The 26188-nt window shown below is 36.5% G+C and overlaps 2 protein-coding genes across 7 annotated transcripts in view; one reads left to right on the top strand and one right to left on the bottom strand.

The window, feature by feature from the left end:
* Positions 1-26188, top strand: part of Pspc1 (paraspeckle component 1) — a 141790-nt gene that overhangs the window by 91912 nt on the left and 23690 nt on the right. For 2 of the 3 annotated variants that reach the window (XM_078015726.1, XM_078015725.1), the window contains exons 12-14: positions 807-12866; positions 16065-16134; positions 16462-16628. The gene's annotated coding sequence lies outside the window, so the exon portion shown is untranslated. Of the gene's footprint in view, positions 1-806; positions 12867-16064; positions 16135-16461; positions 16629-26188 lie in introns of those variants that run through there. The other variant, XM_078015727.1, reaches the window with a different exon arrangement.
* Positions 3413-26188, bottom strand: part of Mphosph8 (M-phase phosphoprotein 8) — a 52563-nt gene continuing 29787 nt past the window's right edge. The window contains exons 3-14 of one of the 4 annotated variants that reach the window (XM_005338630.5): positions 24570-25421; positions 23167-23266; positions 19963-20220; positions 15387-15512; positions 15215-15303; positions 12625-12765; positions 11781-11867; positions 9381-9535; positions 7284-7438; positions 5672-5799; positions 4824-4907; positions 3413-4361 (exon numbers count right to left, since the gene is read on the bottom strand). In XM_005338630.5, the coding sequence (XP_005338687.1) occupies positions 4320-4361; positions 4824-4907; positions 5672-5799; positions 7284-7438; positions 9381-9535; positions 11781-11867; positions 12625-12765; positions 15215-15303; positions 15387-15512; positions 19963-20220; positions 23167-23266; positions 24570-25421 (2217 nt within the window). In that variant the 3' untranslated portion in view covers positions 3413-4319. Of the gene's footprint in view, positions 4362-4760; positions 4908-5671; positions 5800-7283; positions 7439-9380; positions 9536-11780; positions 11868-12624; positions 12766-15214; positions 15304-15386; positions 15513-19962; positions 20221-23166; positions 23267-24569; positions 25422-26188 lie in introns of those variants that run through there. The other 3 variants (XM_040281351.2, XM_078015723.1, XM_078015724.1) reach the window with 3 other exon arrangements.

Consider the following 26188-nt stretch of genomic DNA (forward strand, 5'->3'; position numbering starts at 1 on the left):
ACTGCTTTTATTATAAGAAGTTAAGAAATACCCTACCCCAAGATCAGACCCAATGCCATGTGCTCCTAAAGCAGTTTCTTCTTTAGGTTTTTGGAAGCACACCCAAGACTAGGTATGAGCTTTGTGACAGAGTGCTTGCTCAGTATGTTCAAGGATAAGGTTAAGCCCCAGCACCACAGTGAAGGGTGTGTGTGTGAGAGAGACACACACACATAGAGGCATGACTCAAGAAATATTCACTTTGTATTACAGAATCCCCTGAAGGGTTTGTTAGAAAGTGCTCCTGGGCTCTCTGAGACATAAGCCTAAGAATGTACATTTTAGCTCCCAAGTGATGCAACCTTGCACTGGGACATTTTCTTTTATAGTATATCTCTAGGTATTTAGATAATGTATCAGCTCACTTTAGGTAAAACCAGTGGCCTGAGCCACTGGATTAAAGAACAATTTTATAGGTCAAATGTACTAATTTAAATTGTGAATATTTTTTATATCTGCTGTTCCATGATTCTAGTCCAGCAAATTATTTTTAGAGCTGGATATGGTGTTGTGTGCTTGTAGTCTGACTCAGGAACCTGGGACAGGAAGATTGCAAGTAAGTGAGGCAATTTAGCAAGACTCTGTCTCAAAATAAAAAAGGGCTGAGGATGTGTCTCAGGGGTAAAGCGCTGAATGGGTTTAAAGTGGGTTAAATCTTCAGTACTAAGAACAAAAACCTTTTAAATTTTTTTATTTAAATAAAACCTTCTGTAATAAAAATATACTATGGATATTACTTCTTGCTAACCAAACAATTTCTTTTTCAGGTCAAATCACTGGAGAAACAAGCCAGAAAACACTATGGATTCTTCCACATGAACAATTTATAGATGAATGAGTAATCATAACACTCTGTGTCCCAGGGCAACATTTTCTGCAGTTAAAAGTGGTTATCTAGATCATAAACTTAAGTTTCCAAATTAAATCTAGGTGTTACCTACTACTGGGTGTGGTGGTGGTCTTACTGGCTGATTTTGAAAAATATTATGGTACAGCTCACAAACTCAAAAATTATGAATAAACCTCCTTTTCAAACTTCCTTACTGAAACCACTAGAAGACTATGATCATCCTCTCTGTCATGAAATTTTAGACTGAAGAAATTTTCTGCATTGGGGTGGAGGCAAGCTCAATAGTATAGGCCTTGGGCTGGGGATGTGGCTCAAGCAGTAGCGCGTTCACCTGGCATGTGTGCGGCCTGGGTTCAATCCTCAGCACCACATACAAACAAAGATGTTGTGTGTGCCGAAAACTAAAAAAAGAAATAAATATTAAAATTTTTAAATTTTATCTGGTGTGCGCAAAGTCGTGGGTTCAATCATCTGCACCAAAATAAAGCAGATGATTTAACTCAGGGCATGCATTTAACTCAGGGCTATGAGCAAAGGTGTGTAGTGAATTATGTAATGCTTAGATTTCAGTTGACTGGTAAGGTTTCTTTCATACCTTGAGGGAAAATTAGGGTTAGGAATCCCAGCTGTGTTCTGTAAGGAGCATAATCTGCCAATCAGAATGTGGATTTCATCAATGAGCCTTTGTTTAACTCTACTTATTAAGATTGACACCTGTATTTATTTATATACTTTAAATTTTTGGGAGTTTATGTTAATTTCATCAGTATTGAGCATTTTCAAAATTCTTCATCTTGTTATTTCATGAATTGGATTTTTGATTTTTGTCATCCTGCTCGTTCTCTATATTTTGCTGATTGGTCTCCTTGAGCGTTTTTGCTTCTCCCAGTTTATATGCCAGTTTCTCTTTTCTAAGTGCTTTCTTAGTCATTTGATTGTTCTGTACCTTGCTAGCACTGACATGTTAACATCCATGACCAAGTGTATAAATAGCTCCTTGTATAAAGGTGATATATAAACTAGTACTCAAAAGGTAACATCTGAACTTCAAATTGAAGCAACCTGATCATCATGCCAAATCAGATTCTACCAATTTAGAATATCAAGATGAAGCTAGGCACAGTGGTGCACACCTGTAATCCCAATAGCTCAGGAGGAGTGAGTTCAAAGCCAGCCTCAGTAATTTAGCAAGGCTAAATAAATTATATAAATGGGCTGGGAGGTCTCAGATTAGTGCCCCTGGGTTCAATCCACGGTACTCCCCATAATTAAAAAAAAAAAAAATGGGATTAGGGTAAAAATAGATAAATAAATTTGTTCCTGAACTGAAAACTAGCTCCCTATCATTATTGTTCAACATTTATAAATTCACTCTTTTGGGTACTAGGTATTGCAGAGAATGTGTGATATACTTTCTACTGCAGTCACTAGTAAAACAGGTCTTAAAGTAACCCAGTTACCTTTGTCCTTCCCTCTATATACACTGGAAAATAATGTCACAGAGGAAAATGATGCTTTTTTTTTTTTTTTTAAAGTTAGGGTAATAAAGAAAAAAAAATCTTTTTTTTTTTTTTTTTTTTTTTTTTTTTTTAGTGAAACATGGCAAAAGTGATGCATTCCATTTGTTGTGGTTATCTAGTCTTCAGAGTTCCCATTATTGTACATAGTTGAAATATACATGGACATTACTTTGGCCATGTAAGTCTTAATAGCAGCATTATCAAAGGATTGCTACCTCACTAGAGAACTTGCTTATGAGCAATAAATAGCTTTCCAGGGAATTTTTAGTTGATTGAAGTCCTCTTTATGCAGAACTTCAGCATTTAATTATTTTTACTTACCCACAAACACAAGTGGGGTTTTTGTCCATCTATTGAAAAACTATGGGTTAGAGCAAAATAACTGCGTTAAATTGTGTGGGTTCATATTCTGTTTCTACTAAATGGACAACTGTCACATCTGGGGAAAGCTGTTAGTACATTAAGTTTCATGTTTTGGTCAAATTAACTTGTCCACATTCCTAGTCAAGTTTTGCCTGTTGACTTTACTAAGTAAACTCTAGAGGAACTATACAGATTTTCTACTTTGTTTGCAGGTTAGACAGCCCTATCTCCTTGATGAAACGGATCACTTTGTAATGTTTTCCTATAAGGCTATTCAACTTAGGGATAATTTTGAGGCAAATTTTACTTCGAGATTCTTTTTTATGTCATTGATTATTAATCCCTTATTGTACCTGCACCATTACTAACATAGACCTCCTAATTTCCCCCCAGAAAGCTGTGAAATCAGAATACTAGAATGCTGAGGTGAAAAGGTTCAATCCCAGCCATCAGTTAGCTAGAAAATCATATTTTTGATAATACCTTGTTTTGAAGTCCTGAGACTTTATATATTTAAGATATAAAGGAGGGGCTGGGGCTATGTAGCTCAGAGGCAAAGCGCTTGACTCTTACTGGGTTCAATTGTCAGCACCACATAAAAATAAAAGATACTGTGTCCATATACAACTAAGAAATAGGAAACAGCTCAAGATCATGTTTTATTGAGGAAAAAGAAAAATAGTTATAGGATATAAACTCAAAATGATCTTCTGAATATTTACACAACGTGTACTGTGTGAAACTTTTATTTCACATAATGAGAAACTAATGAACTCAACAATTGCTTGAAGAGGTCATGAGGTCTGTGGCGGTCCCTTCCTGCAAGGGACAATGTGGCATCCAATAATGTAGTGGCATAACAAGGCTCACCTGAGACCCAATGCCAATCTTCCTAGTCATGTTCAAAAAGGGCACAGGAAACGGCTTTTCAAAATTACTTGATAGAAGTTCACATTTTATGCTCATAGGCCTCACAAAGTCTTGGTTTAAATTCTTGCTGCATTTGATAGGTTAAGCAGGCACTGCACCTTTACAAAAGTATTGTCACCTCCATCCTTTCTGATGGGGGAACCTCTATATTAATTACCCCATTACCACATTATATCAGTCATCCTTCACAGCCAGAAAATTCACTTTATTCAGTGCTTGGATGATTTGAATACAGATGCCTCCTTTTCTGTAAGTAAATGTTTTGCATCTATTTTTTTTCCCCCTTAACAACACAGAGATTCACCAAGGACAGTAGAAAATTGAGTCGAAAAAGTCTTGTTCTTTAATTTTCTTAAATAATCCTCATGTATCTTTCCACATTGTGGAAAAAAAGAAATATGCAGTCTGGATATAATGCTAAGATTGCAGAATACTGGCACACATCTGTATTTTGTATGTATTATAGTCTGACACTAACAGATGACAAGCTTACACTGCAAGAAGTTTACAGATGAAACTTTACATTTGAAAGTTTTAGATGTGCCAGAATTCCAAACTGCTCCAAAAAGAGTACATAGGACTAGGTCTGAAAGTAACTCCATCCCAGTTCTGTTTGATCACTGCAGCTGCACTCTGTATGCACCTATCAGCAGCTTAACCTAGGGAAAGGAAAAATGCATGCATTAGTATAGAACTACAATTTCCCTTTCTCACAAGAAAGAACAACATTGCCAAGACTTAAAAAATTCTAAGTGTTTATAATTTGTTTGTTACTTCATTATATTATCAGATCTGTTTTAATCCAGCTTCCTTTCACATGGAGAGGTGATGGTCTAGACATAACAATGGCAATACAGTACCAATGCCTAAAACAGGGGTTACAACTGCTAGACAGAGATGTTCTCAGATTTAACCTTCATCCCATTCCTGCCACATTGTCTTACAAATTTTTCAAGTCAGACCCCCATGCATCCAGTACTCTTAACCATAAGGAGTACTCCTCTCCACGATAGGCACACTGAAATTTCCAGAGACTAAGATAATTTTTTTCTAAAAGATCACCCAATATCATGGGACAGCAACCTGAGTAGTAATGCTAAACATGAAACAAGGACTCTTACCTTGGCAGAGGGTGCTTCTGTCAACCTTATAAAGAGCTTATTGGGGCCTGCAACAGGGCTGAAGGAGTAAACAAAATGACTATCCTAGAGTAGAAGGAGACAAGGAAACAAAGTTAGCATTTTTTCAGACAAACCTCAACATCTACAAATTATAACTTTAGTACTAGGGATTCTCACAATGGTTAGATAAGCACTCTACTGCTCAGCTACACCCCCAACCCTTATGTATTTCAATTTTGAAACAGGGTCTCACTAAGTAGCCCAGACTGGCCTTGAGTAATCCTCATCCCTCGGCTTCTCCATTCCAATGGAGTCAAAGAGAATCATGTATAAATCAGTGTGCTACAATTTCTTTTCCTTTGATTTAAAAAGATACAAATCATAGAAACAATACCCAGAAAACATGTCTCATTCAGCCCAAGGAAACAATTTTTGAAGTGGCAAAAGAAGTATATAAAGATTCTTCAAGAACTTTTGCTTATGATGTCCAAAAATTTATAGCCACTGAAAGATTATGACTAAAATGAGCATAAATACAACTAGTATATACAATGGTTGTATTTAGGAATTTGAGGCATTAAAGTTTCCTAAATTTTAAGTAAATATTTTTTTGGAATTATGATGGTAAGAGATCTGATATTTGAAATTGGTACTTTATGGTATTCTTATGTCCTAAGAATTTACATTCAGAATAATGTTGGTTCTAAGACAATATGGTAACATTGACAAAAACTTAGGATGAGTATGTGAATTTGCTCATTCCCAACAAGTGGTATATAGATATAAATTTAAGTAATATGAGCTTTTGGTTAGAAGAACTTTCAGTATTGGACTATAGAAATTCTTACCAGAAAAACAGGAAGTTGAAATTTATCATTTAAAACTACAGCTTGTACACTGCATGGTCCACAGAGCCGAGCAATAACTTCTTTACCCAAAAAGTTTGCATGAAAAATAAAGAGGAGGATGCCAGAACCTGAGGGAAGGAAGGACAAGCGAGTTATTAACTTTCAGACCCTAAGGCAAGGCACCCCTGCAAGATGGGAGTCTCAGTGAGACTCCACCCAAAATTTATGGAAGACCCTCACTCTTCTACTTGCCTTTTCAAGCTACTGGAAGTATGACACAGATTTAGCTCTCTAGCTTCATAATGAAACTTTCCCTTGCCTAAAGCACAGAGGATCAAAGGCCTGCAGAGAACGTAGGGGCAGTCTTTACTTTTAGCACCACTATCAAGTAGCAATCAGGATGTGAGGTTGTTTTGTAACTTTGGGGCAGGGTGCACAGACAGCCCTCGCTAGGGCCTGCAGTGAATGACTGGCAGAAGAATCACAACTCTTGCTTTAAGGACAGATTTCTGTTTCTGCCAAACAAAATGACTACATAAGTGTCTTAGAGGAAGAAGTGTTGTTCATTAATTCTACTGAGGTAAGAGTAGCTCTTAAGAAGCCATGGTTGGTCTATCTAAATAAACTCATCTATAATGTAGATGAATTTAAATATCTAAAACTTTTAATGTGCTTACAAATCACAAGACAGAAGGGCCAGTCTGGGCCTGTGAGCCTACTGCTTGTCTTTAGACCACATTCAAGGATCAGGGTTTAGAAAAATCTATCAGGGTATTAATTTAAGGATGACAGAGCATCTTTGTAGGATTTCAGATGAATAATAAGAATTTCATAGGATTCAGACATTGTAAACTTGCAGGAATTAGCAAAACAAAAACAAACTTGGTAGGCCCATCAGTCTAGTCATGTCAGTTCCACCAAATAGCCCATCCCAATAATGTCTGGGTGAATAGTCAAATCTACAAAGTATGACTTCAATGCTAACACTAACGTTATAATTGGCTATCTTTAATTGGTGTAACTGGACTTAATTTTCTTTAATACATTTTTCACTGATGAATACACACTTTTTAAATAGAGGTTGGAGACTTGACAAAAAGCCAGAGCCCTGCTTCTTATCTATAGTCAAGAGACAGCATTATCTGTACCTTCTGTATGAAGCCTCTTTGTCCTAAAGAAGGGTCATGGTCTTCCTAAACAGGAGCTTTTAAGCAGTGGCTAGAAAGCTGTAGTTTACATTTCTGTTTACTAAAATTTACGGGGAAAGACTTTTCTTTTTAAAGGGGCAAAAATTATTAGTAGTAACAATTCTAGCTTAGAATATTTAAACTATTTTTAGTAATGCTCTAAAAACAGTTATAATTATTAAGACTTAACTCCCATACACTTTAAACAGGGTTAACAGTATTCTAAGGACCCTTCAACATTGCCTGGGATTATGGCTCAGTGGGGTCTCTTCTGCCACAGCAGCTCTGCTGCTAATTTTATTTTACGTAATTATTAAACATAATGGCACTTCCTTCAGGTTTTGTTCAAAGAAAGAGTTGTGAAAATCGGTTGATAATTGTGACACTTCAAACTGAAAGAAGCATGAGGATAAGTATAGGTTTACCTTCAGGTATGTTTTGTGGAGGTTTATAATTGAAATCTGTTGAGAAATCTGGCCCCTCACAGAGTCGATGGCATGCTATTGGGAATACAGGTTCCAGTAGAGCAAGACGAGCTTCAAAGTAATCCTTGATTGTCTCTTCTGCCACTCTTGAAAGCCTAGTAAGAGGATAGGACTAGAGCTGTTAATGTAGATGAGTTTAAATATTGCATTGTACTGCATAAACAAGAATGTTAATGAACTTTTAAAAAATGTTTAGTGGAACGTTAGTCTGATTTGATAATTACACATGGTATACATGAATCAAATTATTACAAAGGTATCCCATAATTTGTACAATTAAAATTTCAGAAAATATATATCAACACAGAAAAGAACAAGACAATTTATAATTTAGAACAACAATCTGCCTGCCCAGATTGAACGTTTTATTTTTGAAAGAACAGCAACTGGATCTTCATCTTGCTCCTCTGCTCTTTTCCTCTTGCACTGGGTACTGACATAATGTACTGTGAATCCGTCTCACTGGAATTTAAGTTCCAAGATGGGAATTGTTTTCCCTACTGCTGCCTCTATATTCCTGGTACAAAGAAAGACTGTGCTTAAATAAATACTTGCCTAATGACAAATGAAAAATCAAAATTGAGAGCCCCTCAATCCTGGAAAACAGGAACACTGGCCAGTGGCTGGATCCTTGCAGCTATCCCATGTAGACAGAAGAGATGAACTGGCTTTCTGGGATTCCCAGCAGCCATATAAGGCACGCTGTGGAGCAGGCAGTTGGAGATGCCAGCACAGGGCCTTTTTGGCCTTTGGTTTCTTGTCTAAGATGTATTTTCTGTTTAGAACACAGACGCTATGCCTGGAATTACAGCAGCCCTCTTGCAGAGACCAAGAACCTAGTGATTTCTTAATACAGTGAGATCAGGTGGTGAGAAGAATGGCTCATCCTCCTGGGGCTGCCTACCCTAAGATACTTCTTGTATGGAAAATAAGCACTTTACTTTCTGCAGTTATTAGCTTCTATTTCTAGAATTTCTGGCAAGTCTTAACAAAAGAATTTTTGTTTTTGTTGTTTTTGCAGTGCCTGGGATGGAACCCAGGGTACTTACACATGCTTGGCAGGAGCTCAACGCACGCCCAGCGCACCTTGGAGGGGTTACACACCCCCAGCCCACCAAGAAAATTCTTAAGTGATTAAAAAAAAATTGCATTATAAAGTATGAACTTTGAATAATATAAAATTTAGAATTTGGGGGCTGGGGTTATGGCTCAGCGTAGAGCGCTTGCCTCGCATGTGCAAGGCCCTGGGTTCGATCCTCAGCACCACATAAAAATAAATAACAGTTACTGTGTACAACTACAAAAAAATAAATACTAAAAAAAATTTAGAATTCACTTGGTAGGGAATGAATCTGAATCTAACTGGTAAACAGACCACAGAATATTAATCAAAATGAGCCACATAAAGACATGGAAGAAATTACATTTCTCACAGAAATCTGAAAAGGTAATATGTGATTCCATCTACTGTAAGCAAACTAGGGGAACAGTTCAAGATCAGTTCTTGCCAGAGGTTTAGGGAAGGGAAATATAAAGGTGAAAACAGGAATTTTAGGTCAGTGAAACTACTCTGTATCATACTACAATATGGTGGAGACATCTGTCTAAACCCCATAGAGTGTATAATACCAAGACTGAACCCTAATATAAACTGAACTCTGAATGATAAATAATAAAGTAGTGATGTGAATATATGGATTTTAACAAATGTGCCACTCTAAAGGGGATGGTGATAGTGTGGGAGGCTGTGGAAATAGCAGGGCAGCAATAAACCTAAAATTGCTTTAAAAAATAACTTTGAGAAAATGTCAGCCAAATTAAGTTCATACTTAAGATTTTAAGGCAATACTCTCAGATATGCCAATGTTATGTTCAAATTTTCTAAGACTTTCATAATTCATCTATTGATAAAAGAAACCCATTGGGACACATACTTAACCTTTTTCTAAGCAGTTGTCTCACATTTCAATTATGAAGTGTCCAAATAGATACATAATACTATGAGACTTAACCATGGTACCATCACTTCATACTTACGTCTCTAAATGGCTCTTCAGCAAGTCATACACAAGCACGTTGTTACACTGCTTTGCAAAATGCAGCGCACTATTTTGGTGCTTTGACAAAATATTGCAGTCAGCTCCACATTCAATTACAAGCCGTACAATGTCTGAATTTCCTCTTTTACAGGCCTATGTCAGGAAAAGAGTAATAATTTACCCACTTGTAAACTGTAACTACAAATTAGTGTCAGTCTCTCACACATGCTTAGGAGTTCTTTGGGAAAAGGGTAGGACATAATGGAGAAGGGGCAAGACAACAGGGGGCCAGGTCTCAACAAGTGTTAGCAACTTGTGCGGCATACTGCATGTACCACTAGGCCTCCCTGACCAGGCACACACTCACCAGGGTGTACTTGTCTGCCAACACTTTGCCCAGGCTCTCCAGACTCCCACCTGCCATCCTCCTTTCACTCCCCTGGTCTTTCCCACACTTTGGCTTTTCTTATATTTCTCTCTCTTATTTTCAACCTGTGGCTAGGCTACAGTTACTGTCACTAAGAATGATTATTCACACAGATGAATCTCTACCCACACCTCTCTCCTAGGCTGTGGGTTCCTCATCCTAAGTGAAATGCCTGTCCTATCTCCTGCTTGCCTCTGTGCTGCTTACATTCCCAACTTAGAACAAGGCCTCACCTGTTACCATAATCTGTGAATCCTATAAAGTTGTAGAACGAATCTACTTTTACCCCTGTCACTATTTAGGTATAGACCACCATTTTTTCACTTAATTTTAGAAGCCTGCCTAAAAACTGCCAGTCTTTTCAGCAATCCATTCTCCCTCATCACTAAGGACTATTAAAACATCCAATTGATCTGATGATCTCTTTCTCCATCTACCTTTCAGTAGCTCCAAAGTCCTCTCAAGATTCATTCCCAGTTCCTCCTCAAGCTGTATTAAGTGCTGGTGTCCACTCCTCCTCTCCCCTCCCTGCTATGGAGGTATCAGTGCCTGTTGTTCAGATGCACTCAGTGGTTTGTCAATGAGATGATTCTTTGAGGTACCATCTCTGGTTTACATGTATGGCAATAACATACATAAAGGAAGAATAAAGACTCAAAAGCTCAGGCTGTTGAACAAAATGACATTTTCATGAACCAAAAATGAAAAAGAAACAAAAACCCTACAAAGTTTAGACCCCAACTGTGGTCAAAGATCAGAAAGGGATAGTAGCCTGTGTCCTTAGAGCAGCAGGCTCAGAACAAAACTCAGTGCCAGGCCTGCTGCAGAGCCAGGAGTCACACTGTGATCTGGTCATACTTGACAAGTTTAGAACCAGGTGTCAGATCCCTCCTTGGGTCACAATTTACATAAAGTTGCATCTCCCAGTTAGGAGATGGGAAGACAAGAGCCATCTACAGTTTGATGTCTGGACCTGTTATGTCCTAACACCATGCTAGGTCATGAATATGGAACTGTCAGAGAGGAATGAACCATACTGGGTTGGGCTCTGAGAGGCAAATCAAACCTGCTACATTGGGAGCAATACTGGGGGCCTCCAACCACCTGCCACTCAAAATACATCTGCAAACTGCAATTACAAAGGAAATACGAAATAATAGCAAGCTGACAGCACATCATGCTTTCCTAGTCCCATGTCTCTGAACATTGATCCAACATGATTACTGCCACCTTGTTTGTAGTTGCCATTATGTCACTATGTGACTCCAGCACACATCTCAAACCCTACTAAATAAAGTTGGCAGGCTAGGGGTATATCTTAGTGATAGAGTACTTGCCTAGCATGTGTAAGGCCTGGGGTTCCATTCCTAGCAGGGTTTTTTTTTTGTTTTGTTTTGTTTTTTTAAAGCCAAGTATATGGTCTCAGCTTACCTGCCATTAAACATGTTAATAGTTTTGAGAAAGGGAAAAACTTAGCTTATCATATACACCCCTTCTTCTTGTCTTAGGGTATGGGGAATCTACCTGTCTGCTACTCAAGATATGCTTCTGCCAGAAAGTCCCGAATAAATTACCCTTTATGCCATTCAGGACCTGTATGACTCTTCAGCTCCTTTTACTTTTGGCAGAGAATTCTCATACAATGGGACTGTAGCATTTCTAAAACAACATTTCAGTTTCCACTGATGCACTCCTGTTATTTTATATCCTTTCACACAGCTTTATGCTTATCACATCTAGCCTAAGATTCACCCTGGGTCCACAAGGCCAAGCTTGGGAGCACTTTCCTATGTTTGCTCCAATCACATTACTAACCACGCCACACTCTGCTGCTCTGCTGGGCCACTTCTAGTCATCTGTAAGCTGCTAGAGTCCAGGAACTATTCTGTACCCATGTTCTCCCCATCCCCAGCACAGGGTCTGACAGTGGTAGGCACCAACATGAATACCTGCAGAGACTGAGGAACTTACTTTCATAAGTGCTGTCTCACCATTGCTCTGCTGGACATTTACAAAAGCTCCAGCTTCCAAAAGAATAGCCACTGTGGTTAAAAAGTTCTAGTTAAAAAAAAAAAAAAAAGGTTTAATTTCCAAAATTCTTTACACAGTTTTTAGAAATTATGAAATATTAAGTCATCAGGAAAACCACTGGGCAGATTTCATTCCAAGTGTTGGGTGGCTACTACTTTGCCGTGTTTCTTCACTACAAAGGCTCACAGCAGCATAGTGTTGAATGTTGAGGGTGGCACCTGCTTAGGCACCTGCTCATAATCATGTGCTTCCTATGCCAGCAAGTGCTATCTGACGTTTAGTCATTGGTTTCTATATAAGAACCTCTGCAGGGGCTGGTGTTGTGGCTCAGCGGTAGAGCGCTCGCCTCACACGTGCGAGACCCTGGGTTAGATCCTCAGTACCACATAAAAATAAATAAGTGAAATAAACATAGTGTCTAACTACAACTAAAAAATAAATGTTTTTTTTTTAAAAAGAACCTCTGCATATAAATCCTTTAAAAAGTTAATACATGAGAACATTTTAATTAATAGCCAAAAGTAGAACTTAATTTCAGTTTGAAAAATAATGTTGAAATCAGGACTGGTACTTTAGAAACCAAGTTTAATATAAATTACTTCCAGCTAGATAAATCACATTTTGAAAAATTAATTACTAAGTACTAGTGATGATAACAAAATCCATTCATAATATATCACAGGTCAACTGAAATATCAAAGTATAAGGTTATGTTATCATATAACCATTATATTTATTTCACTACAGAAACAGACTGAATCCCTGATAGAGTGAAGTTACAAACCTTCTCAGCGGCATGGATGAGGGCTGTGGTTCCATTCTTCTGTCGTCCGTTCACTTTTGCACCTTTGGTGATAAGAAGTCTTAAGAGGTCATCCTGCCCGCCTGCTGCAGCAAGCATCACCAGTGTCATCCCACTGGAATCCTTTGTTGGTTTATTAACAAAAAAGCTTATTAGTCTTTAATCAGAAAATTTCTGGTACCAAGTCTCTCCACCCAAGATGTTTCAATGTGAAATCACTAAAGGTACTGATTTAAAGCATCTATTTTTCACCACAATATGCTAAAAAATAATTAGAAACCATAACCTTTAGAACTATTTTTACACATGACTGTTGGCATAATTTTTAAAACTTTACAACATTAGTGTATTAAATTCTAAAAATACATCAACAACAGTTTGCATGATATAAAAATGAATGGTGAATTATTTTGGGGCAAATGGATCAAATTCTCTACCTAGAAAATCCAAAGCAAGTAACTTAAGTATATAAATGAAGAGTCAAATGTACAAAGTTACTGTATTCATAGATGGAAGACTCAAGATACAAATAAAAAACAGTTCTCTGCCAAGTTAATCTACATATTTTATGCAGTTTTAATCAAAATTCTAACATTTTTTCCCGAAGTATTATCCCAAAGGATTAAACCTTAAAAATATACAACAAAAGCAAAAACAAAACAGAAGATATCATCTTTTCAATGTAAGACTAGACACTGACAGATGTGACTATCCTAAAGTAAGAATTCTTTAAGCAATATAAGACTTCAAACAGAAAAAACTAAGAAGAAAGGGCTGATATGCTTCTACATAAAAATACACATATACACTAGTGTGAAAAAAACCCCAGCAACAAAGAAAAGATGGGCAACTGCTATAAATGGGCCACCACCAAAAGGACACACACAATGGCCACATGAAAACAGTACTTTTTCCTTTTTCACAGAGGCAGAGGGTAAGCCAGAGCGAAGCCCAGACAGAGGAAACCAAAAGAAATCGTCATTTTGAGAGACTGGATTTACAAGTTCTATATGTTTATACAGCTCTATACAATATGTGAATTTTACAAAATGAATATGCATTACTTTTGTTATTAAGAAAAAACTGGGTGAGGTCGTTGTAAGCACTAGTAGAGGTGTGGGTTGATATAGGGTTTGGGGCGCATTTAGTGGAAAACTCATTGGGGGCCAGATTTGTTTGTGTTCTTTCTCTGGACTCAAGCAGCAGTGAAAAACCTGAGTCCCTTAAGGTCAAAACAAAAGCACAGAAGAAGCGGGTCAGATGCCAGAGAAAATAGAAATCATCTGGAATAAAATGATGCTGAGAACTGCTGGCTTATGTACCACTAGTGAGACACGACACCCCAAAAGGGAGTGCTATGCCAAGATCAAGATTTCTCTGAAAGTCTGTGACTCTGCAGACCACCTCTGTGGCACTTTGATCCATGAAATATGCCATGCAGCTTCCTGGCTGCTTGATGGTGTCCGAGATTCTCATGGTGATGCATGGAAGTATTATGCGAGAAAATCCAATGCGGTGCACCCCGAGCTGCCCAGGGTCACTCGGTGCCATAACTATACAATTAACTACAAGATTAATTATGAATGTACTCAGTGCAAAACCAGGGTTGGCCGCTACACCAAATTGTTGAACACAGAACGCTTTATCTGGTCATGCTGCCATTAACTCGTAAAGATGGAACCCCCATTGAGCCCAATGTGAGACCATTTGCCAAATACGTGCAGGAGAATTACCGAGTGGTGTTTCAAGGGACAGCTGGGATCAGCCATGGGGATGTGATGAGAAAGCTCAGCAAGGATTATGTTGCCAGTAAATAAAAGAAGAATCCTTAGAGTATGTTTATATGAGCTGAATCCTTTACTGATGAAAAGTTTTAGAAAAAAGTCTCTATTACTGTGAAGTTATGAATATTAGAGTTTAAAACATGTTTTAAGATTCTTGTTATTCATGATTATTGTTCTTAACTAAGGGCTCTATTGCTAGTCATTTTGTCCAGGACCATACCCTGAAACACTCCAGATCCACCTTGGGTGTTATTTTGAAAGCAAGTTTTAAAATGTAGAAGAAAATAGAGAAGAAAAATGAGTTTTTGAGAGTGGCAGGTTGAGAGAATGAAAAGGATACTGGGAAGAGAACAGTTTTTAAAGCAGCAGTTTACACAGGACTGTTGTCAGATGTAACCTGCTAAACCCACCTAGACAGAAAAGACAAACATGTTGTGTGAATTCAATAGCTGATGACACTGAGTGAAGCTGTCAAGCTATATAATTATTCAACAAATAAAATGTTTTTGCATCTCAAAAAAAAAAAGATAAAAACTAATATCAAATTTTTGTTTGTTTTTTGGCAAGAAGGATTGAACTCAAGGGAACTTTCCACTGAGCTACATCCCCAGCCCTTATTAAATTTACAGACAAGGTGTCAACTAAATTGCTGAGGCTGGCCTCAAACTTACAATCCTCCTACCTCGCCTTCCAAGTCAATAGAATTACAGACATGTACTACTCAAATATCAATTTATATCAAAAGAGCTATTTTCCATGTTCCTTGAGGTTTTTCAAAGACATATTACCTCTTGGTCCAGGTTGTACTCTTCATTTGAGTTAAGTGCAACCTTTACAGTAACATAATCTCCATTTTTCACAGCTTCCCTCAACAAGTCTAAAATGAAAGGAAAGGTGAATTAGATTTTTTCATATATATATATTTGTGAAAGGGAATTGAATAATTCCAAAACCACTCACTACTTGGAATTGTATCTGTTGTGACAAAAGTCTCATCTTCTCCATCAAGATGCTTTTGAAAATCTTCTAATTTCATCCATTCCAGCTGCAGGTCCATGCCCAAACTCAAAATCTGTTGCCTACCATCTGGAATATACAAGGGCCTTCCTTATTAACATACACTTTTCCGAAGTATTTTAAAAACCCATAATGTTTTGTGGTGTTTTAACCAAAACTTTATGTATACTTTTAACATAGGTTAATAAATAATTCCATCTTTAACTGATAAAATTCCTGACTCTTGAGGAATTTTATAATAAAAACTATCTACATTTAGGTATTCCAAAGATATAAAGATAAATGGGAGGCTGGGGATGTGGCTCAAGCGGTAGCACGCTCGCCTGGCATGCGTGCGGCCCGGGTTCGATCCTCAGCACCACATACCAACAAAGATGTTGTGTCTGCCGAGAACTAAAAAATAAATATTAAAAATTCTCTCTCTCTCTCTCTATCCTCTCTCACTCTCTCTTTAAAAAAATAAAAAATAAAAATAAAGATAAATGGGTAACTTGTAACTGTAAAACGGTGAAATATGAAATTTTTTAAAACATTTATTCTTTTTTTTAAAGAGAGTGAGAGAGAGAAAGAGAGAGAGAGAGAGAGAGAGAGAGATAATTTTTAATATTTATTTTTTTTTAGTTCTCGGTGGACACAACATCTTTGTTGGTATGTGGTGCTGAGGATCGAACCGGAGCCGCACGCATGCCAGGTGAGCGCGCTACCGCTTGAGCCACATCTCCAGCCCTAAAACATTTATTCTTAAGTTTTAGGTGGACACAATATCTTTATTTTACATTATGTGGTGCTGAGGATTGAATCCAGTGCTTCGTGCATGCTAGGCGAGCACTCTACCACTGAGCCAAAACCCCAGCCCCATGAAATACGAATTTTAAGTACAGGATTAAGTGGCTCAAAGGAAGGAGCAATCATGAAAATTTAGTACGAGAACAATGAGTAATTCTATCCAACATATTTTTTTTTTTTTTGAGAGAGAGAGAAAGAGAGGAGAATGAGAATTTTAATATTTATTTTTCAGCTCTCGGCGGACACAACATCTCTATATGTGGTGCTGAGGATCGAACTGGGGCCGCATGCATGCCAGGCGAGCGCGCCACCGCCTGAGCCACATCTCCAGCTCAACAACATGATATTTTCTGTCTTTAGCTATTCTTAGATATATGTTGCTTCCAATCATTTACACAGGTAAAGTAATTCTAAATGTGTAAACAAGATCTGCATGTAAACAAAAATCATTGCCTATGATCCTTCTAGTATTTTTTTTTTCCCTCTGTGATACTGGGATTTGAACCCAGGGCCTCAAAACATGCTAGACAAGTGTTCTATCACTGATCTATACCTGCAGCTGTGCTATGATCATCTTAATCTCCTCGTGCTGCTGATTTCCTCCCTAATGTTGCAAATCTGCAGGCACATTAACACTGGGGATGGATATGTTGATCCCTCATTACCCATGCAACACCATCACTGAGATCTCAGCAGAGTTCATTTAGAGTAATTCCAAATGACTAAAAATAAATGTTTGATGAGTTAAAAAATCTTCACCTAACACTAATTCTTCAAACTATACAGATGTTAGGCAGATGTCAACTTCTCTCTGCTAACTCTGAGAACATGACATTACAGAAATTGCACAGAATTGGCACTACATACTCTGGCTCTGTATCCCAGGTGCCTATGAGTTGTGTGGCTTTAAAGAAGTACCCGACTTTCTGAATAACAACAGTAAAAAAAGCTAACACTCATAAGGAGCATTAATTTATTCATAAGAATCTATTTATTTCAAACCCAATAACCTGTTAAAGGACCCAATAATAAAGATGAGAGAGGGGCTGGGGATGCTCTCAGTGGCAGAGCACTTGCCTAGCACTTGTGAGGCACTGGGTTCAATCCTTAGCACCACATTAAAATAAACAAAATAAAGGCATGCTGTTCATCTACAACTACCAAAAAAAAAAAAAAAAAAGATGAGAGAAGCTTAGAATAGCTCTGAGATTTGTCAAGCACTTCAGAAAATGATAGGTCTGGTTTTCACACAGATCAGAGTCCCCCCCCCGCCCCCCCCCACTCCAGTCACAGAAGAAGCCAACATCACAGCACCAGGCAACGATGTGAACAGGACAGATGAAGATTCATACTAATTGAGATAATACCATCAATTCACAGGACTACTGTAAGAGAGAACAAATATAGACTAGAACTATTGAAAAGACTTTAGCTACAGTTCAGATTCTGTTCTCTAATGAAGCAAAGTGATTTTAAAAATCTATGTTCATTCATACTATGTTCTGTAATGTTACTTTTGGATATGATAGGCTTATCTTTCTCTATTTTTAATAAAAATTAGATGTATAACAAAGAATGCGTGTTGTGAAGCAAAACAATCAAAGTATGCATCTGTAACCAGTCTTTCAGAGAACCTGTACCTTCGCCCTTGGCTGCCCCTCCACAGTGTTATTTCCATTCAGAATCTAGTTTAGACTGATTTGGTCAGGCCCTTTCTTAAAACAATTTTGCCACAAACAATATATACCCTTAAAAAAAAAAAGTTTTTGTTTCTGAGCTTTACAAAATTATAGTTCTTCAAATATTCTGGATACCAATGCTTTGTCTTTTCATCTTTTAAATAGTAGCTATAGTGAATAGATTTTATAGTGAACTTTATCACTCTTCTTTTACAAATTTGTCTTAAACATTTCTCTACACCAAGGGTCACAAAGTTATTGCCCTTCTTAATCATCTAAATACCTAATATCTAAATATTATCTGTATAGTCAAGGCTTCATTCCATCAAGATTTCATGTTCATCCATGAGGTTTTGTTTGCATGAGTAACCAATTATTCTGACAAAATAACAGAGCTTTTTTAATCCTGCATGGTAACCCTTCCACGTAAGATCAGTAAAGCCCTTGAATATAAACCCATAAAATAAAAATTATTTCATATTAATAATTATGACTATTCAGTCTATTTTTTCTTGGGTCAGTTTTGTTAAACTATAATTTTCCAGGAAATTTCCCATGTCATTCAGCTTTCAAATCTACCCTAAGAAACTGCACATAGAATCCCTTTATCTTTTTTTTTAATATTTATTTTTTAGCTTTAGGTGGACACAATATCTTTATTTTATTTTAATGTGGTGCTAAGGATCGAACCCAGAGCCTCACACATGCCAGGTGAGCGCGCTACTACTTGAGCCATATCCCCAGCCCCAAATCCCTTTATCTTTTAATCTGTACATAATCTGTAACTTTTTTTCACTTGAAACATTATGATTCCATTCCTTTCTTTTCCCCTTTTCAACAATATCAGAGGCTTGTCTTTTCAAGGAACCAATTTTTAAATTTACTGATGTTCCCCACTGTTTTTGTTTTGTTTTGTTTGGGCAATTCTAAGAATTAAACCAAGAGGCACTTTACTACTGAGCTAAAAACATTCCAAGCCCATTTTTATTTTGAGACAGTGTCTCACTAAGTTACCCAGGCTGGCCTCAAACTTGTGATCCTCCTGCCTTGGGCTCTCAAGTAACTGGGTTTATGGGAGTGCTCTCAGACAGCTTGCATCTGCTCTTTATTGTTTGGTGTCCTAACAGTAGTGCTATCTCTAGCATTTGCGCTCTGAGCAACCACCTTCCTCCACCTTGCCTACTGGTCCTGGAAATTAACCCAATTTCCTATAAGCTCAGCAATGCATCCAGAAATATGTTTTATATAGTATCTAAGATCTAGTTGCTTTGCACTAAAAGAGGATCTCCCAGAATATCTTGTCTGTCATGCATTCAAATTATTATTGTCAGCTGAAATCCCAGCTACTCAAGAGGCTGAGGCAGGATAATCCAATAATTTGAGGTCCACCTGGTAGCTTAGTAAGGCTCTGTTTCAAATAAAAAACAGGACTGGGTATAGCTCAGAGAGAGAACCCCTGAGTTAAATCCGTAGCACAACAAAAAATAATAAAATAAAAAATTCTCAATCTACTTATCAAGACTTACAAATGATAACCTCCTACTTATGAGATTAAACTTCCTTATGCACATGGTAGGCAAGTGCTCTACTCCTGAGCTACATTCCCAGCCCCTTTTACTTTTTATTTTGAGAAAAGCCAGACTTAAGGTTGCAATCCTCCTGTCTCAGCTTGAGCAGCTGGTATTATATGTGTTTACCACCACATCAGGCCAATATAATTTTATTTGGTCTTATTTACTGCAAAGTTAAAAGTTAAAAATAAATGTGTATGTGACAATTTTCAAAAAGAAATCTAACGGTGCACGACTGGGCTAGAAAATCAGAAAACTTTATGATTTCTAAATGCACTAAGTATATGAGCAGAAACTTAGAAAATATGTTACCTCATTTAAAAGTCAAAGAATGACTTGATCTTCAATATACAAAAGACTTATCCAGTGATGCAAATAAAATCTTGTTATTTTCTGATATGAGATCAGAATTATAGTCAGAAAAGAGTAAATAATACAGTACATTACCCAGAAATTCTACAAAACAATGCCAAACAAATTCACCTGAATTCTCATCCATGTGGCACATACTGTCCAAAATCTCCTGATCACCTTCTGCAGCAATATATGCCCAAGTGTCAGTTTCATCTCTGGTATTCCTCCTCTCTTTAAGTGAATATTTGTTTTCCTTGGTTTTATGATCTTCTGTGGTTTTACAATCAAGTGGTGTCTCTTCTCTTTTCCGATTATTCTCAGGAACATCATTTTTCTCTTCTGTAGTTTTTTTAAATAAATCGAATGCATTTCTGATTTCCTTAAATGCTAGTTCAAAAATTAAACTGATGTTAAGTATGAGTCGTAAACTTCTTTTGCAATCAAAAGAAAATCTGGGTTTAGTATTAAAGAATAAACGTATTTTTTCCCCAACCTTGGGATTTTTAAATTTTTAAAATATTTTTTTATTTGTTCTTATTAGTTATAAAGTATTTTCTTAATTTTTACTAATATTTCTCTTGGTTATAAAGCGAGATCAGATTTACTATCAAAGTCACAAAGAGATTTCAACTGGTTTTTCTATTAGCAGCTTTTATCAAAAGGATGTCTGGGGTGAATAGCTGTCCAGAAGTTCAGGTATTCTGAACTATTCCCCTAAAGTTGTGACAAAGGTCTAGTTAACTTGAGCAGCTGGTATTATGTGTTTACCACCACATCAGGCCAATATAATTTTATTTGGTGTTAAAGTTAAATGTTAAAAAAAAATGTGTATGTGACAACTTTCCTACTGCCAGAGAAATCAGCCTAAAAAAAATGCATCCTGGGGCTGGGGCTGGGGCTTAGTGATAGAGTGCTCGCTTCTCACGTGTGAGACCCTGGGTTCGATCCTCAGCACCACATAAAAATAAATAAGCCAAATAAAGGTATGAAAAATGTTTTTTAAAAATGAATCCTGTAATTAGGACAGAAATGGTTTCTGGTGGTGAATGAAGAAATAGCAGGCTGCCAGAGCCCTGAATCTGCACTCAATAAAATGACTGGATACTACCAGCTTTGAATTCTCACTTTTAAGTGAGAAGAAAAGCTGGAGGTATAGTTCAGTGATACAACATGTGCTCAGCATATATGAGATAAGAAAATTGGCAAAGTACTTCACAATTGGAAAGGACTCTATTATAAACTCAGGGTACACAGGTTTTACTAACAGGGATACTGAAAATTGGACCCATCAGTAAATACCATTATAAATGGGATGAACATTAGTTTCATTTGAGGTTTAAGTTCACAGCAAAAAAATGTGCCTGAAATTGATATACAAGTTATAAGGAGGGGAGCTGGAGCTATAGCTCAGTGGTAGAGCACTTGCCTAGCAATCACAAGGCCCTGGGTTTTGTCTCTAGCAATCAAGCACATGCAGACAGAAACACACATGCATACACACACATAAATACACACAAAGAAAAATGTTAATAAAGCTAATTATAAAATATTTTTAAATCTCTAATTATTCTTTGAAGAGATAGTAAATAAGATATAGTCACTTTATGTGTGATCCTCCAAAATAGCTATGTACCTGTCTGGTTTTAATTACCTGCTACCACTGCCAAACTCCAGCCTAGGCTTAGAACAAAATCTACTTTTAGGACTAGAGATATAGCTCAGTGGTAGAGTGCTTACTAGACAAAAGACCTGGGATTCATCTCTAGCACCATAAATAAAAAGAGAAAAAAAAAAATCTACTTTTAACATTACTTCAGTTAACATTTAATTTTTAACATTACAACAGAGAAAAGGTTAGAATTACTATTTAGAATCACTTTCTTTTTTTTTTTTTTAACCTGGGATTGAACCCAGGGGAACCATATCCCCAGCTCTATTTATTTTTTATTCTGAGACAGGATCTCACTAAGTTGCTTAGGGCCTTGCTAAGTTGCTGAGGCTGGCTTTGAAATTGCGATCCTCCTGCCTCAGCCTCCTCAGATGCTGGGATTACAGGTGTGCAACAGATTTCTAAGTGAACATATTTTCTAAGTACTTTTGGTAGGATTTATTTAAATACAGCAATGGTGATTTTTTAAAACTAAAGTATTTGGTTCCAATAGTGACTTATGTTATGGATTTGCAATTATTACACATTGTCTTTTGCATGTGGTACTGAGAAAAGAATCTAGGGGCAATCTGCCACTGAGCTACATTCCCATACCTTTTATTAAAAATTTTTGAGTCTTGCAAGTTGCCAAAACTAGTCTCAAACTTATAATCCTTCTGCCTCAGCTTCCCAAGTCACTGGAACTACAGATATGCAACAATGCACCCTGCTCTATTATTAAGTATCTTGAATGGATCCAAATGTGTATTCAATATATTTATATATATAAATGAGAGTTAGATACAATTAACATAGTAAACAAAAAAGTTTGCTTCATTTAGCATCCACTAAAAGACACCTTTACTTTCTTGCCACAATGAATTTCCTGTCTCTGTGTAATTCTAACATTCTACCATCATACTTCTGAAAGGTAGGAAGAACAGAGTGAACAGAAAGAAAATAACACAGACACATAAAACTGTTACACATGTTAAGCCTCCCTCACCAAAAATCCGAAATCTGAAGTGTTCCAAATTCTGAAACTTTCTAAGCACCACCAATGCCAAAAGAGAAAAATTCCACAGGTGACCTCATGTCACAGTCAAAATACAAGTACAGGGGCTGGAGTCCTAGCTCAGCATTAGAGCACTTCCCTTGTATGTATGAGGCACTGGGTTTAGTTCCCAGCACCACATATAAGTAAGCAAATAAAATAAAGGTCTGTCAACAACTAAAAAAAAATCAAACAAACAAAAAAACACACAGATACACTAAAAATACTGTATAAAATTGCCCTCAAGTTATATGTATACACACACACACACACACATAAATGATTATATGAAATATAAATAAATTATGTTTAGACTTGGGTCCTATCCACAAGACAGTTCATTATACATATAGGCAAATATCCCAAAATCAGGGGGAAAAATTCTAAATCTGAAATACTTTTGGTCTCAAACATTTCAGATAAGCACATTTCACCTGTGTAATAAACTTAGGTAACTGGTTAAATAAAAGTAGTAGAAGGCTCTAATTGAATATTCACTCTTCCCCAGTGAATAAAATTTTCTGATTTATAACACTGCAGGCTAAAAAAAGAGATTATCTTTACAGGAAATTAAATTCTTTGTATAAAAAGATGGCAACAAAATTGGCAAAATGTTTTTATTTACACTTACTCTTCAGTCCCTTTGGCTCTTTTCGACCTTTTTCTTCCTTGTCTAAATCATGTCTTTTCTGGTATTTTTCTTTAGGTTCAATTTTTTTGGTCTCTTTCTCCTGAAAAAATATTTAAAACTCAAAACAAGAATGGATAAAGAGCTGATAGTGTAGATTTGAAGACTGAAAAATGTAGATAGGTACATGGTGCTATTATCTACCTATATGTTAATAGGGTACATGATCACTGATCATTTAATCTTTTTCACACTGCTTCCTCAATCAAGATTATCCTTCAACTATTTGATAACTTACACAATATCAAATTCAAAAAACCTAATGCCAGCTTCTCAACTCTTCTTTGGGAATTTTATTGTTAAAAAATACAATGCTGGGGGCTGGATGGTGGCTCAGTGGCAGAGCACATATGAGGCACTGGGTTCCATCCTCAGCACCACTAAAAATAAATAAATAAAATAAAGGTATTGTGTCAATCTACAAATAAAAAAAATGTTAAAAAATAAAATAAAATAAAATATTGAGTGGGTTATAGCTCAGTGATAGAGCACTTGCCTAGCATGTGTGAGGCACTGGGTTCAATCCTCAGCTCTGCATACATGTCTATTGACAACTAAAAATATTCAAAAAATAAAAAAATAAAATGTTATAAAAAATAAAATTCCAAGAATATTTCACCTAGTCTCATCAAACATGACTATTTTTATTTCTCCATACTTTCCCTTCATCCTTATATATAATTCATTTTTCACATGTATGTATGGTTTCTTTTCCATATTTTCTAAAGTTTTCCGTTTTTATTACATTGACCTCAATATTTCAGTGGATACCACAGTTCTCAAATTGATACAGTTTCTTAAACATTTTCCCCATATCTAGACAGTATTTTATTGTTTTTTCACTGCTGATAATACAGTCATAAATATCGTTGGGTAGATAGCATTTCCCCACTTTAAAATGACTGCCTTAAGATAAACTCCTAAAACTGGGAATAATGGACATAAAGAAAGTAGTCTTTCTCATAGCACTTGATAAATACTACATATGGATACTTTAATAACTTGGAAAATATTTTCACTTGTATGAAAGATCCTACAAAAATTTTTATTATAACAATTTTTATTATAAATAATTTTGTAAGAATTAAAACTTATAATGTTAATGTACCCTGTATTTAAGTTTTATATTCTTAAGACAATAGAGCAAAATACCAAGTAGGATGGAAAAAGCTAATAAATTAAGTTCATGAAGCTACAGTCTGAGTATACAACAATTCCCTAATGACAGAAATACTTCATAGTTCTACCATTTTCTTTTCATTATTTGTGAAAACTCCCGATCACTTGACATGCCTTGGTCTGCTTTGGGTACTTATGTACTCTAAGATCATCCCTACTACCCTTACCTCCTCAGTTGAGTCAGGGGACCTGAGGACTCTCTCTTCCCCACCAGTCCTGGAATCCTTCTGTGTTTGAGCAGATGAAGGTGGGCTCAGTTTATCTAATTCTGTGTTACTTCTACCCTTGTCTTGATTCCTTTGTTTTTTAGGTATAGTTTTTTTCTCTGAGAAGATGATGTTCTTGTTTTCTAGCCTTTTGGTCTCTTTTGGTTCTTCAGTCTTCCTCAGCTTCTTTTTTTTCCTCTTGGCTTTGACATCAGCATCCTCATCAGCACTTACAGTTTCATCCAACTGTTTCTCTAAACTACACTCTTGAAGTGTCTCCTGACATGTTTTATCTTTTATACTTTTAATTTTTTGTTTCTCTTCTCTGTTGTCATGAAGTAACTCTTCACTGTCATCCTCCTGAAAAGAATCATCAAGCACACTTGATTCAGACTCTAGCTGAGATTCAATACATTTCTCTTTTTTTGTTTTTCTGTTTTCTTTGGGATCTTCTCTCATTTTAGTCTTTAAATCTCTTATTTCAACCTTTTTAACTTTCTTTAATTCCTTAGCTTCTCTGATTTCATCCTTTTTGGGCTTCTTAGAGTCCTTTAATTCTTCTTTGGCTTCCAAAATTCTTTTCTTTGTCCTTAAATCAAATACAAAATTTTCAGAGGAGCTCTCTAGCTCTGGCCTGGTTTTATCTTTTAGTTTCCCAGTCTTTGTTTTTTTCTTTTTTAAATCATCCGGGCTTTTCTCTTCTTTGTGCCTTATTTTTTTCTTTTTCTTCCTTGGGGAAGTATCTTCTTTTGTCTCACTTTGCTGATCACTATCAGAGTTTGCTTCAAATATGTCGTTATTTAAAGATAGTCTCTATAAAATACAAAAAAGGATAGAACACTAACATAATTTTAAAGATTTTGAAAAACTAATAATAATTTTAAAAGTTTAAAAAAGTGGTACTCCAGGAGCAGTGGCGCACACCTGTAATCCTAGCAGCTTGGGAGGCTAAGACAGGAGGATCAGGAGTTCAAAGCCAGCCTCAGCCACAAGGTGCTAAGCACCCTGTCTCTAAATAAAATACAAAATAGGGATAGGGCTGTGGCTCAATGGTCGAGTGCCCCTGAGTTCAATCCCCAGTACCTTAAAAAAAAAAATGGTACTAATAAAATCTGGGAGAAATTTTTTAAAGCATATTCAACTTCTTAACATTACCTACACTGAAGTTGTATAAAAATTACCTACTGGGGAAAAATACTTGGAAATAATATTGCCCAAATTATATTATATTGTATGCATGTATAAATATATAACAAATCCCACCATTATGTACAACCATAATGCACCAATTTAAAAAAAAGATACTACTTATATCTCATTTAGCAAATAGGTCCTGATAGTAATAATAAGCATCAACTAAAAAAAATGATAAAATACAAGCTGGATGTGGAGGTATATGCCCATAATCCTATCTATTAGGAGGCTGAGGCAGGACGATCTTAAGTTTGAAGCCAGGATGGACAATTTAGTGAGATTTAAGTTCAAAACAGAAGTTTAAAAAGAGCTGGAGATATAGTTCACAGCGAGAGTGTTTGCTTGGCACATGTAAGACTCTGAGAGGGATGGGACAGATGAACAGA

This window comes from Ictidomys tridecemlineatus, chromosome 6 (assembly GCF_052094955.1).
Source record: "Ictidomys tridecemlineatus isolate mIctTri1 chromosome 6, mIctTri1.hap1, whole genome shotgun sequence".
Taxonomy (NCBI): Eukaryota; Metazoa; Chordata; class Mammalia; order Rodentia; family Sciuridae; genus Ictidomys; species Ictidomys tridecemlineatus.